This window comes from Lupinus angustifolius, chromosome LG03 (genome assembly GCF_001865875.1).
Source record: "Lupinus angustifolius cultivar Tanjil chromosome LG03, LupAngTanjil_v1.0, whole genome shotgun sequence".
Taxonomy (NCBI): Eukaryota; Viridiplantae; Streptophyta; class Magnoliopsida; order Fabales; family Fabaceae; genus Lupinus; species Lupinus angustifolius.
In genome coordinates, this window is record NC_032011.1 from 22,931,204 (window position 1) to 22,943,413 (window position 12,210).

General features: G+C 33.0%; 3 protein-coding genes across 7 annotated transcripts; 2 read left to right on the top strand and 1 right to left on the bottom strand.

Moving 5' to 3' along the window:
* Positions 2,228-6,071, top strand: LOC109343720. 3 transcript variants are annotated; one of them, XM_019582165.1, is made up of 5 exons: positions 2,228-2,347; positions 2,952-3,377; positions 3,629-3,910; positions 4,146-4,234; positions 6,008-6,071. In XM_019582165.1, the coding sequence occupies exons 2-4, from the start codon at positions 2,979-2,981 to the stop codon at positions 4,191-4,193; spliced, it is 729 nt and encodes a 242-aa protein (XP_019437710.1). In that variant the 5' UTR covers positions 2,228-2,347; positions 2,952-2,978; the 3' UTR covers positions 4,194-4,234; positions 6,008-6,071. The 3 variants fall into 3 exon arrangements, with proteins under 3 accessions (XP_019437710.1, XP_019437708.1, XP_019437711.1); XM_019582163.1 differs by lacking the exon at positions 6,008-6,071 and having other exon boundaries at positions 4,002-4,195; XM_019582166.1 differs by lacking the exon at positions 6,008-6,071 and having other exon boundaries at positions 2,229-2,347; positions 4,132-4,240.
* LOC109343719 lies at positions 4,689-8,243 on the top strand. 3 transcript variants are annotated; one of them, XM_019582162.1, is made up of 3 exons: positions 4,689-5,150; positions 5,402-6,064; positions 6,264-8,243. In XM_019582162.1, the coding sequence occupies exons 1-3, from the start codon at positions 4,752-4,754 to the stop codon at positions 6,270-6,272; spliced, it is 1,071 nt and encodes a 356-aa protein (XP_019437707.1). In that variant the 5' UTR covers positions 4,689-4,751; the 3' UTR covers positions 6,273-8,243. The 3 variants fall into 3 exon arrangements, with proteins under 3 accessions (XP_019437707.1, XP_019437706.1, XP_019437705.1); XM_019582161.1 differs by having other exon boundaries at positions 6,631-8,243; XM_019582160.1 differs by having other exon boundaries at positions 4,690-5,150; positions 5,402-8,243.
* On the bottom strand, positions 9,631-12,210 carry LOC109343725. Its single transcript, XM_019582171.1, has 3 exons — positions 12,011-12,210; positions 10,979-11,210; positions 9,631-10,198 (listed from the first exon to the last, which is right to left on the bottom strand). Exons 1-3 carry the CDS (start codon positions 12,154-12,156, stop codon positions 9,902-9,904), a joined length of 675 nt encoding a protein of 224 aa, XP_019437716.1. The 5' UTR covers positions 12,157-12,210; the 3' UTR covers positions 9,631-9,901.

The window sequence follows — 12,210 nt, forward strand, 5'->3', positions numbered from 1 at the left end:
TCCTAATAAAAATAATTATATGTCCCTCTGAATATATCTACTATTGTTATCTATTAATTAAAATATTTTATGATAGTAATTACTATTATTGTTTTAATATTGTAATAGTGACATTGCAATATTAGAAGTAAACATTAAACCTCAAACAAAATATATCTATAGTGAACGTTGCGTGAAAGTAAATATTAAAAAATAATTCAAACAAAATAAAAATCAAATATGTGTTTTAAATCAAAAAAATATGATAAATTTATTAAGTTTCTCTTAAACTGAAAAGTTCTAATATATATATATATATATATATAGATATATATATTAATATAATTATAGCTATATCTACAAGTATAGAAAATTATTCAAATTAGGTTGATGATTAATTGAGAAATGATATTATTAAATTTCATTTGAATTGACAAAATTGAAAGATAAATAAACATGACTTTTTAAGGTGATCGTGTAATTATTAATTAACTTTTAATCTTAATTATCTATATATATAGCGACTTAAGTGAGAATAATAAAAATTGAGTATTGCGAACATATATTGATAGTTAAAAGTTAATTAATGATCACATGATTACTTAAAGAAAAGCATGTGCTTCTATTTTTTAATATTGACTATTCAAATAAGATATAATTATTCATATTAATTATTCTTATTTCTCACCGTGACAATTGTTATATATATATATATATATATAGTCAACTCAAACTTAATGAGTTGAAATGTATTTGACTCAAGTTTGCCTTATTTATTTAACAAACTTATTTTTAGCTAAATATCAATTCGTTTGTTTATGAACCAAGTCTATCGAGTTATATAATAAATTGAATTTCGAACTAATGTTGAATTCGTCCAATCTATTGCAATCCTAAATGTATCCAATTAAAAACTCACGAGTTCACCATCAACCAAACAAACAATGATTTACTTTCCCAAATCATGTCTAATACTAATAACAATGAAGCAAATAAACAATGAAAGTTTATTGTCTTTTATTTGACATACATATTGTTATTGATGCATGATAATATTTGAGACAATAAATCTATGAGGTCATAATGCCACACATGGGGAATGAGAAAACAAAATAAAGCTCTAGTGGCAATATCTAACATCTTTAAACAAACCATCTTATGGGTTAATATGCTCCTCATAAAAAGCATATGATTCTTTCAATGTATATATGGGAACATATAAGTTGATGCCCAATATATGCATACAATGAGGAGCAACTAGTTAATTAATTGACATCTACCCATATAAGAGAGGTTTCTTAGATGTCCATCTATTCATTATATAATTTATCTTGTCTAATAAGAGTTAACAATAACATGCTTATGCATATTCACATGATTCTCGATGCAAATATTAGTTCTATACGATTTGTCACTTTTAGATTATTTATATAAAAAATTCTTTATATACTATATAAGCTAAATAACTAGTTAAAGATTACCTTCATTACATGAGAAATCCTACATATGCTTTACACTAAATTACAAATCTCTTTTTATGACTTTCTTTAGGGATTGAAGAACAAGATTTCATGATGTTTTACTTTTCCTTTTCAGACACTTACTTTACTTAAATAGTTCACATTCCCCCTACAAACCTTATTTTCCTTTTCGAGGTTCTCCACATGCAATTGAAGATCGAATTTTATCACCATCATCTATATTTACATCATCATATGACTAAACTCACAAGATTGGAAAATAGGTGAAGAAACAAATGTAGAGATCTTTGGGTTGGGGGTAAGAGATGGCAAGTGAAAGAGAAGATGAAGAGTAAATGAGCTCGAAAAATTAATGACCAAATCAGTGAGATCTGAACTAAAAATTATTTATCAATTAAATGAGCTCGAAAAATTATATATATATTTATACTACCAAAAGTATCTCTTATCATATTGATAAGAAATTAATATATTTGAGAGTACGTGACTGTTTACCTCAACAAATGTTGGTCATAAGAGTCAAATATACCTTTTGTTCATCCTGATAATTTAGTAAAACCTTTGACAATAAACCAACAACTTGTTGCTATAGATATACACATACATGTGTGTGTATATATATATCCTTACCTTATTTGCTTTTTCGAAAAAAAAAGTTCACATAACGGACCTGCAAAAAGGCCCATAAGGTCCAATCCATTGGTTAGTTGCCGCATCCACATATTTTCATCTAATTATTTATTCCCCAGAAAATGCAAAAACTTCACTTTTCATTTTTCAGAAACCCTAATCTCTTCGTTTTATCAAAATCGATTCCCATCAAAACAATTTCGCAGCGATCAATCCCAAAATTGTAATCGAGGTTACATCGTGAATCGTTGAATAAGGTCAGTGATATTCGTCTTCTTCATTTGATTGCAGTTGTGTTGTTTCATCTTTTCCTTTTCGATTAACGTGTTAATGCATCATTTTGCGATCGCTGTGTGTGAATTTTAAACCGTTATTATATCTCTATTTCCCCATCAGATCGGTGGGAAATTCTGTGTTATATGAATTCGTAATTTTAAATGTTTAAGACAACATGGTTTATTCTAAGGGCTAACAACATTTGTTCATAAATCTATTATCAAAAAAATTATTCTTCGTGTGGTTTATTCTAATGGAGTGGATTAATTTAATTCCTGGATTATTAATGGATAGTTTTAGATTAACCAAACAATATCACAAGCAAACCCTAAATTCGGTAATAATCGTCTTTTTTTCCACCACAAATACAACGCCTAACCGTAATACTTTTTTTGTTGAAAAACCTTATCTCTTGTAACATGCTTCACTTCATTGTTGCAAATTGTCCATGATCGTGCTTTCCTTGCTTACAAATGTTAATGGAGTTAACCAATCATAAAATCTTTTTTGATCTTTTTTACTATATGAAAAATTGCATTACTATTATATTGTTGTGCTAATATCATCTACTTTTGAATGTTACAGGTTTTAGTCTGAATTTTACTAGTAATCATGAGATTTGTAAAGGGAAGTAATGTGGAAGTCCTTGCCAATACTAAGGAACTTTGTGTGGAATGGCGTTGTGCTCGTATTGTTTCTAGTAACAGGCATACTTGTGCTGTTCAGTATGATGGTTCTAGAATAACTAATGAGGCGGGTGTGGAGAGAGTTCCAAGGAAGGCCATCAGACCATGCCCTCCTCTTGTTAAAGGTACCAAGAGATGGGAAGCTAATGATGTTATGGAGGTTTATGATGATGGTTCTTGGACAGCGGCTATTGTTTTGAAGTTCCTAGGTGGAGACTTTTATTTGGTAAGGTTGTTCATATCATGCAAGGAGTTAGAGGTCCACAAAGCAAACACGAGAATACGCCAATCTTGGCAAAATGGTGAATGGGTCGTCAAGCCAACAGTGAGTTTCTATTTGGTTTATATAAGTAGCTCAGCTTTATTTATCATCTTATTTTTATTTTATTGCCAAGTAGCAAGTATTTCTTATAATATTGGCAGTTTTCTTAGTGTACATATGATACAATTAATTATTTGTACTCTTTAAGCTGGTTTTATATTGCTTGAGAATGAAGAGGACTCCTACTCTCAACGATTAAGTCTGAAAGTTTTTGGCATGTCTTTCCCTTACATTTGCTTGTGTGCATGTCTCAGGTATCAGGCAATTCTGGAGTTGGGAGGTCTAACTGGAGCTTGATTTCAAACAGTTGTAAGGTGATGCCTGAAGTTCAGCATGCCAGTATTGAAATAAGTCAGCAAGGCAGTAACGACTGTGCTCTCTGGGAGCCTCGTCCAGCCTTATCTACAACATTGAAGAGAGTGTCTCCTTACTGTTCTTCTCCTGTTGAGGCTTATCCCAGAAAAATCAGAGTTGTTATGAATAAGGGTGGATGTGAAAGATTCAAAGCTGTGTACACAGCTCCCTTGATGGGAAAGGTAGATGCTTTTGCTTACCCACAAAATGATATGGGTGAAAAATGCATGCTTGCTTCCTTTACTAATGGTTCCAACCAATATCATCTAACGGGGAAGGAGAACCATTCTATTGTTAAAACACAATTTCTTGAGCGAGTTGAAGAACCAGATTATTCTTGTAGTGATATGAGTTCAGTCGGCAGTTGTAGTGTGATAAGTAATAATACAAATAAATTTTACAGTGATATGTTAGCAGGTCCTTGCCAAGAAGGAGATGCCCTTTCTAGTGATGCAGAGTCTCTAGATACTGCTAGGGATAATGGATGCCCCATTTCTCCAAGAGAGGTTATAGCAGAAAGTTCCCCATCAGATCGGTGGGAAATTCTGTGTTATATGAATTCGTAATTTTAAATGTTTAAGACAACATGGTTTATTCTAAGGGCTAACAACATTTGTTCATAAATCTATTATCAAAAAAATTATTCTTCGTGTGGTTTATTCTAATGGAGTGGATTAATTTAATTCCTGGATTATTAATGGATAGTTTTAGATTAACCAAACAATATCACAAGCAAACCCTAAATTCGGTAATAATCGTCTTTTTTTCCACCACAAATACAACGCCTAACCGTAATACTTTTTTTGTTGAAAAACCTTATCTCTTGTAACATGCTTCACTTCATTGTTGCAAATTGTCCATGATCGTGCTTTCCTTGCTTACAAATGTTAATGGAGTTAACCAATCATAAAATCTTTTTTGATCTTTTTTACTATATGAAAAATTGCATTACTATTATATTGTTGTGCTAATATCATCTACTTTTGAATGTTACAGGTTTTAGTCTGAATTTTACTAGTAATCATGAGATTTGTAAAGGGAAGTAATGTGGAAGTCCTTGCCAATACTAAGGAACTTTGTGTGGAATGGCGTTGTGCTCGTATTGTTTCTAGTAACAGGCATACTTGTGCTGTTCAGTATGATGGTTCTAGAATAACTAATGAGGCGGGTGTGGAGAGAGTTCCAAGGAAGGCCATCAGACCATGCCCTCCTCTTGTTAAAGGTACCAAGAGATGGGAAGCTAATGATGTTATGGAGGTTTATGATGATGGTTCTTGGACAGCGGCTATTGTTTTGAAGTTCCTAGGTGGAGACTTTTATTTGGTAAGGTTGTTCATATCATGCAAGGAGTTAGAGGTCCACAAAGCAAACACGAGAATACGCCAATCTTGGCAAAATGGTGAATGGGTCGTCAAGCCAACAGTGAGTTTCTATTTGGTTTATATAAGTAGCTCAGCTTTATTTATCATCTTATTTTTATTTTATTGCCAAGTAGCAAGTATTTCTTATAATATTGGCAGTTTTCTTAGTGTACATATGATACAATTAATTATTTGTACTCTTTAAGCTGGTTTTATATTGCTTGAGAATGAAGAGGACTCCTACTCTCAACGATTAAGTCTGAAAGTTTTTGGCATGTCTTTCCCTTACATTTGCTTGTGTGCATGTCTCAGGTATCAGGCAATTCTGGAGTTGGGAGGTCTAACTGGAGCTTGATTTCAAACAGTTGTAAGGTGATGCCTGAAGTTCAGCATGCCAGTATTGAAATAAGTCAGCAAGGCAGTAACGACTGTGCTCTCTGGGAGCCTCGTCCAGCCTTATCTACAACATTGAAGAGAGTGTCTCCTTACTGTTCTTCTCCTGTTGAGGCTTATCCCAGAAAAATCAGAGTTGTTATGAATAAGGGTGGATGTGAAAGATTCAAAGCTGTGTACACAGCTCCCTTGATGGGAAAGGTAGATGCTTTTGCTTACCCACAAAATGATATGGGTGAAAAATGCATGCTTGCTTCCTTTACTAATGGTTCCAACCAATATCATCTAACGGGGAAGGAGAACCATTCTATTGTTAAAACACAATTTCTTGAGCGAGTTGAAGAACCAGATTATTCTTGTAGTGATATGAGTTCAGTCGGCAGTTGTAGTGTGATAAGTAATAATACAAATAAATTTTACAGTGATATGTTAGCAGGTCCTTGCCAAGAAGGAGATGCCCTTTCTAGTGATGCAGAGTCTCTAGATACTGCTAGGGATAATGGATGCCCCATTTCTCCAAGAGAGGTTATAGCAGAAAGAATTCATAGGTTAGAGTTGCATGCTTATCGCAGTACCCTAGAGGTAATGTATGCTTCTAGTTGTTTAAGTTGGGAACAAGAAGAATTATTGACTGATCTTCGTATTTCACTCCATATTTCAAATGATGAACATTCAATGGAGTTAAAGAAATTAGTTTCAGCTTGTCCCCATCTTTAAATGTTTACACATGAGATGTCACCATACAAATTTTCATTTTTTATCTCTATTGATCTATGTACAGCATAGTTAGGTTTGAAGAAGAGAAGACCTTTATAAATCATCCTTTGTACTACGGGAATTATGTTGCTGCAATCTTTACGAATATATCAAGTAATAATGCATTTCTTTATTTGCCCTCTTTTGTGTTTTTGTGTGTCTATTTGATGTTCTAATTATCCCTTTTAATATTGTAAGTTGTGAGCTTCTTTTGGAAAGCAATATTTAACAGCTTGATTGATATGACTTGGGCAGCATGGCTGCATTTCATAGTATTAGAACTTAAAATCTGGAATCATGCTTAATTTGGATCAACTGTATTAGCTGCCTATTTTACAGCATCTACTTTTCCACTAATTCAATTTTGTTGATGAATCAACTGCATTTTCCAGGGCCAGTGTTAGGAGGCTTGCCTGCCTTGCTTCCAATGGCTAAGATAACATGGTGATAGGTTTGCCTCTTTTCTCATTGCAAATTAATTGGTGAAGTCTACCAATAATTTCATTGCAGAGATAAGAACTTGTTACCATTGTTTGCTAAGATTGTTTCTGGCTTTCAATAATACCATATGTTTCAGGTCTGCTGAGAACTGATACTCACCCTTCATGTCAGAAGTTTAACTTTCTTAAAGCTGCCGACATGACACAGATATTTAAGATCTTATAACTGACTTATTCAGATAATTGCAGTTTATTGAAGTTTTTGTGCTACATTATCATGTCAATTAAAAAGCAAGTGATTCTAGGATGTTTTAGGTATATATTATTTTAGGTAGGCTCAAGGCTGTCATAATCAAGATCCTGTGTAATGGAAGAGGGGGAACATATGTTTAAGGTAGGATATTTTATCTCTATGCACACACAGATATACAATGGCAAAAGTAAGCCAAAAACAGTCTCAATAACATTGGATATCAAATTAAAAACTGAATTAAGGCTAGAACTTATAAGGCAACTCATAATATATAAAAAATAATATATCAAATGCATGTCATAAGCAAACCTGTCGAAAACAGCTCCAAACAGAGATGTAATAGTCATGGACCCATGTCAAACTAGAGGGTTGAGACAGAAGTATACTTTAACTCAGGAGTGGGAGATTGAAACCTGTTGCCGAAGTGGAACTCAAATGCATTTGAACTATACCATTGTATCACAAGTTACACACTATCACCATTGCAGTGGCTACTAGTCTCAGGTTCACCATTTTCTGTTGCCTTGTTCTCACAATAACTCATCTGGTATTATATTGTTTCAGAACTCATTTCTATTTTTTATTTTGCATGAGCAGTGCTGGACTTCCATCGGTTGTTTATACTCATCAGTCATATTATTATACTGCAATTAAGTTTTGACTTACATATCAAAGGGCTTGTGAAGGGAAGTACTTGAGATGAATCCTATGTACTTAAAATTTGACTTGTATTTCTTATTTGAATTCAGACTGACCAAGTCACAGATCAAGAATTTCAATTTTAGCCTTACAATTACATTGTATTCCGTTGATTTAAATTTATGTTTCTAGTAGGCAGTGTTGTGTTTGTTTGCCTTATTGTACCCAAAATGCAAAGTGTCGAATAATTTTACATTTTCCTTGCAGCTGTGTTTTTAAAGCCAGTAATCTACTAATGCACATCTGGCTCAATAACCATGAGCTTCACTCACAATGTTTGAGTTCATGTGTTTATCCTAAGTTGATAATGGGCCTTTATCTCAATTAATTTTGGTCGCGCAAGACTAGCAAGCTACTCTAAGGCAGATCTGCTGAGGCTTTAGTTGAATCTCACTTGCCTGTCACTTGCGATATTTGCTGCAGAGTTACTAGTTTATTTTTTAATTTTTGGCTTGTAACCGGAGGTATTTCATGTCTGTTTTGTGATGCATAGTTTTTTAGCATACAGTTGGACTATTAACTCTTCTTCCAGCAAAATCTCAACAATGGTGCATGGTGATTATCATAGAATCTTCATTTTTAACATTGCACAATTGAAGAGGACATGAAATAATAACATAAAAACTGATGAATGGGCACAAACTGTGTGTATAATAGAATTGTTATCCCGTGCCATGTAATTTATTTCCATATCAATTTTCAGTGGCTGCTTTGTTTCCTCTGATCTTTACTTCAAATTACTGTTGCAGCATTTACATTTCAGTTTCCTTGATATCTGGTGGAGTTGGCTAAGAAGTGGATGTGGAAGTTCAAGATTAAAATGTACTGGCAATTATTTTGAACAAAACAGTTGCTTTGCATGTAAGAATAAGTTTTTAGTTCCCTCTTCCAAATAATATAGTTTCATTGTAGTAATCACCTTACATGTTATGTTAGTTAATACTGTAAACGAACAGAAAAATGTGCGATGTTTTTAATTAACATTTAAACAGTTAGACTATTATCATATACCAATTTCAATTGTAACCAGTATGATATGTAATGACCATGCCCGATTCCTTTTGCTTGAACAGTAGTTATATCAGTAACAAAGGTTGTGGGTAATTTATTTGCACTTACCTTTGAAAATTTAAATGTATAGTGCTTAAATTCCAACTTAAATTCCAACTTAGCATACCCTTCAATGTAGTAATGTTCCTTCAGTCTGAATTTGGTAATGAAATAGTGGTCTCTGCTGTTCAGATTTAGGATATATGTCGTAATTAACTTCCCAGCTGGACCCAGCAGGCACTGTTCATCATCAAGTTCATGATTCCATCTTTCATCTTTTTTAGAATGGAAGTGGAAAGAATTCTTCCACCAAAAAGTAAATTTAGCTAAAAAGTTTGTCATGTTATGTTCTGGAATATTTTAGTTTGAAGTTTAAACTGAAAATAACGAGCTTCGCTTCCATTGGAATATATTTCAAACTTCATTTTATCATCCGTACTTCCACATCTTCAAAATAAGAATCAATGACAACTATAACACTATATATCTAAATATATATATGTAATAAATAACTTATGTTATATTATTCTTATTACATTTACACGAACACCCAACTCAATTTAATCCCGATTCCTCTATCACAAGGAATTTCAAGGTAAAACATGTTTTAGTTCTTTTAAAAGATTATGTCTTCATATTAGATACATAGGAATGGGTTTAGTTTATAACAAGACTAACTGTGATACTATACCACTATGCAATGTTTTTATTCACCTTGTGGTTGGATTACCTTAAATTTAAAAATGGATTACCTTAAATCTAAAAATGCAAATTATATCATTACACAAGGTCACCATTTTGGTAACACAAGTAGTGTATGAGGTTTGTGACCACATTGAAAACCATTATTCAGAGTGAAAAGATATCCCTCTTTTTGATAATTCATGCTATATATACTCAAATGGAGCTCTTCAGATTTGCAATTGATTAGAGGAAAAAGAATATGTAAATGATTAATACTCCAATCTATCCATTGAAGGTGGTGAGCAACTTGAAGGAAACTTGTTTGGGATGTTGATATTTTAGTTAATGGATTGTCATCAACTCATAGTGAGATCTCTGAAGAGATGAGTAAATTTGGGAATAGGATCATATTGGCTATTGCCTAAATAATCTCTTAAGAAATTAAACCAAAAAGTAGTTCTTGCAAAACTGAACAATATGTTCCAAAACCAATTTGGGAGGAATGTTACAATTTGAACTTGTGAACATGAGAATAACTTATTTGAGCTTAGACTTGGATGAGCCCTGAAGAGGTTTAGCAATGGATCTGACAGGGGCTGATCTAGCAACCTTCTTCAAATCATACTTTACTGATGAGAAGGCACATATCACAGCAATCACCATCGTCGGGTAGACATACACAGCTTTTGAAGGATCAGTAGTTACTTGCTTTCCTAAAATCCCTTCTTTGACAAGTCCCCAGATCACAAGAAGGTTCCCAAACATGCTCATTCTGCCGGGTTTTACAAGGCCTACGAGTGCCCCTGCCACTGTGAAGTAGCTTCCTGCAAGAACCTGGTAACAATTTGATGCATGTTCAGATGAGAATTTGGAATCATGCTCAACAATGAAATTAATAGGAAAATCGACCGGGATTTGCAATAGGCCAGATGAAGGCTTATCAAATTGCAAATATGCATAACAAGGAGAATTATGGAGCACATATTATGCGACTTTTAGAAATTAATACCTCTTCAGTTTATCAGAGTATTCCTATTTTTTACTTGAAAAATATTGCCTTTGCAAGTAAAATTTGATTCCAAATAGAAAAGACATCAACCATCACAAAAGCATAGTTGCTAGAATTGAACAAGCGATTCATATCATGTAGTGAACCACAGATGGCTAGGATTCATGCATGTATAATATGAATTGGTACAACTCTGCCTCACTGATACAATTCACATGATCCTACCATTCAGTAATATTTTCTTTTTTTATCTCTTTTACCACTATTCTCAAGAGAGAACTAAAAGAAGCTTAATAAAAAGAACTAAATAGGTAAATGCCACATTCATGCAAACCAATTTTGCAATTCGGCAATTGCTTTGTTTTAGTTCTTCTGTGCAGAGTGTTCAAGCAGTCACTTAGTTTTTGTCTTCTACTGTGTATTGCATTCATGATGTCACTCTGCACGACTCTTAAGGATACGATATCATGTTTTTGGCGAGAGATCAAGTGTATTTAAGTCTATATAGATGCCTTTCTAAATCATTCAGTACAATATATCATGATTCAATAACGAAACAAACGATTATCAGTATAACTCATGATGAGAGAAAGCAGAAATCTAACCTCCAAGCGCTGAAGATCAGTTACAGCAGAAGCTTCCTTGGCGTTGGTCAAGTTATATAAGTCTAACAAATTATCCCATTTCGGAAGAGTGAAGTTGTGGATGAGGCCATTTAAAGCAGCACCTGGGTATAGAAGACCTTTGACAACAGGAATAGGGAAGACCTCACTTGCAATTAACTGTGATGATGTAACATGCAAAGGTGTTGTACACATACCAGATCTGCAAGTCACCCTGCAAAACTGACAACACAGAAATTTGATACCACACTTTTAACTAGAATATGAATATATATTAGAATAATTGTTATTATGAGAAATGAGAACAAATAAAATAAATCGTTGAATCTTATTTGAAGTATGATTAAAAGATAAATGCACATTACATTTTTTAGGTACTGCCAAGAGTATTTCATTTCCCATTGGGTAAAGAACCTTTCGGAAGCCATCAAATCCTTAACCTTTTAGTCATCCTAGCGGTCTAACCGAATCTTAGACCACTAAACCAATACTTTGTTAGTAAATGCACGTGACATTGATCACACAACACTAGATAATTTTTAATCTTAACAATCCATCCATGATTAACAAATTTACTATTATCACAATTTTTATAAGAAAATTTACTCCGTATATATGTATATATATTATTGTAACATATGTTAAAAAGGACCACTGGATATTAAAATATAAAATATAAAGTAAAACCATATAATCATAAATAATTGTAATTAATACATCTCACTTTAAATTAAATATTAAAATATATACAAAAATTACATCCCATAGAAAACATTTTAATTCTCTAAAATAAAAAATATAAATCCAATACTTAATATCATAAAATAAGAATCGGATCGGCATACAGTATAAAGTAAGAAGCCTGAAGATAATAATATAATATAATAATGTACAAAAGATAACCGCACAAAATTTTGGAATCGGTAGTTGGAAGAAGTAATTAGCAGAATTGGATAATGAATTATATGACAACGTTGATGGAAGGAAGAATTGAAAAGAATAATAATAAAGGACCTGAAAAGAGGGATCTGAAAAATGATGAGGAGGAAGAAGATTCGAGCAGATATTGTCGATATATTCTTTGTCCATCTTCTCCTCGATGATGATGATGAAGATGAAGAAGATGATTGTGGTTTCGTGGTTACCGTGGGATTAGCCATGGAAGGGAACGTTGGAGAAGCAGGATCTGGTGTTTCTCCAAGCGACTTGTAACT

Bases quoted from the DNA above. Each gene is read 5' to 3' on its own strand.
- LOC109343725 (XM_019582171.1), bottom strand. From the start codon at position 12,156: ATGGCTAATCCCACGGTAACCACGAAACCACAATCATCTTCTTCATCT. The intron at 11,211-12,010 runs GTCCTTTATTAT...TCAGTTTTGCAG, and splicing joins TTTCAGATCCCTCTTTTCAG to GGTGACTTGCAGATCTGGTA. The intron at 10,199-10,978 runs GTTAGATTTCTG...AATTGTTACCAG, and splicing joins CTGATCTTCAGCGCTTGGAG to GTTCTTGCAGGAAGCTACTT.
- LOC109343719 (XM_019582160.1), top strand. From the start codon at position 4,752: ATGAGATTTGTAAAGGGAAGTAATGTGGAAGTCCTTGCCAATACTAAG. The intron at 5,151-5,401 runs GTGAGTTTCTAT...TGCATGTCTCAG, and splicing joins AATGGGTCGTCAAGCCAACA to GTATCAGGCAATTCTGGAGT.
- LOC109343720 (XM_019582163.1), top strand. From the start codon at position 2,979: ATGAGATTTGTAAAGGGAAGTAATGTGGAAGTCCTTGCCAATACTAAG. The intron at 3,378-3,628 runs GTGAGTTTCTAT...TGCATGTCTCAG, and splicing joins AATGGGTCGTCAAGCCAACA to GTATCAGGCAATTCTGGAGT. The intron at 3,911-4,001 runs GTAGATGCTTTT...ATCATCTAACGG, and splicing joins CAGCTCCCTTGATGGGAAAG to GGAAGGAGAACCATTCTATT.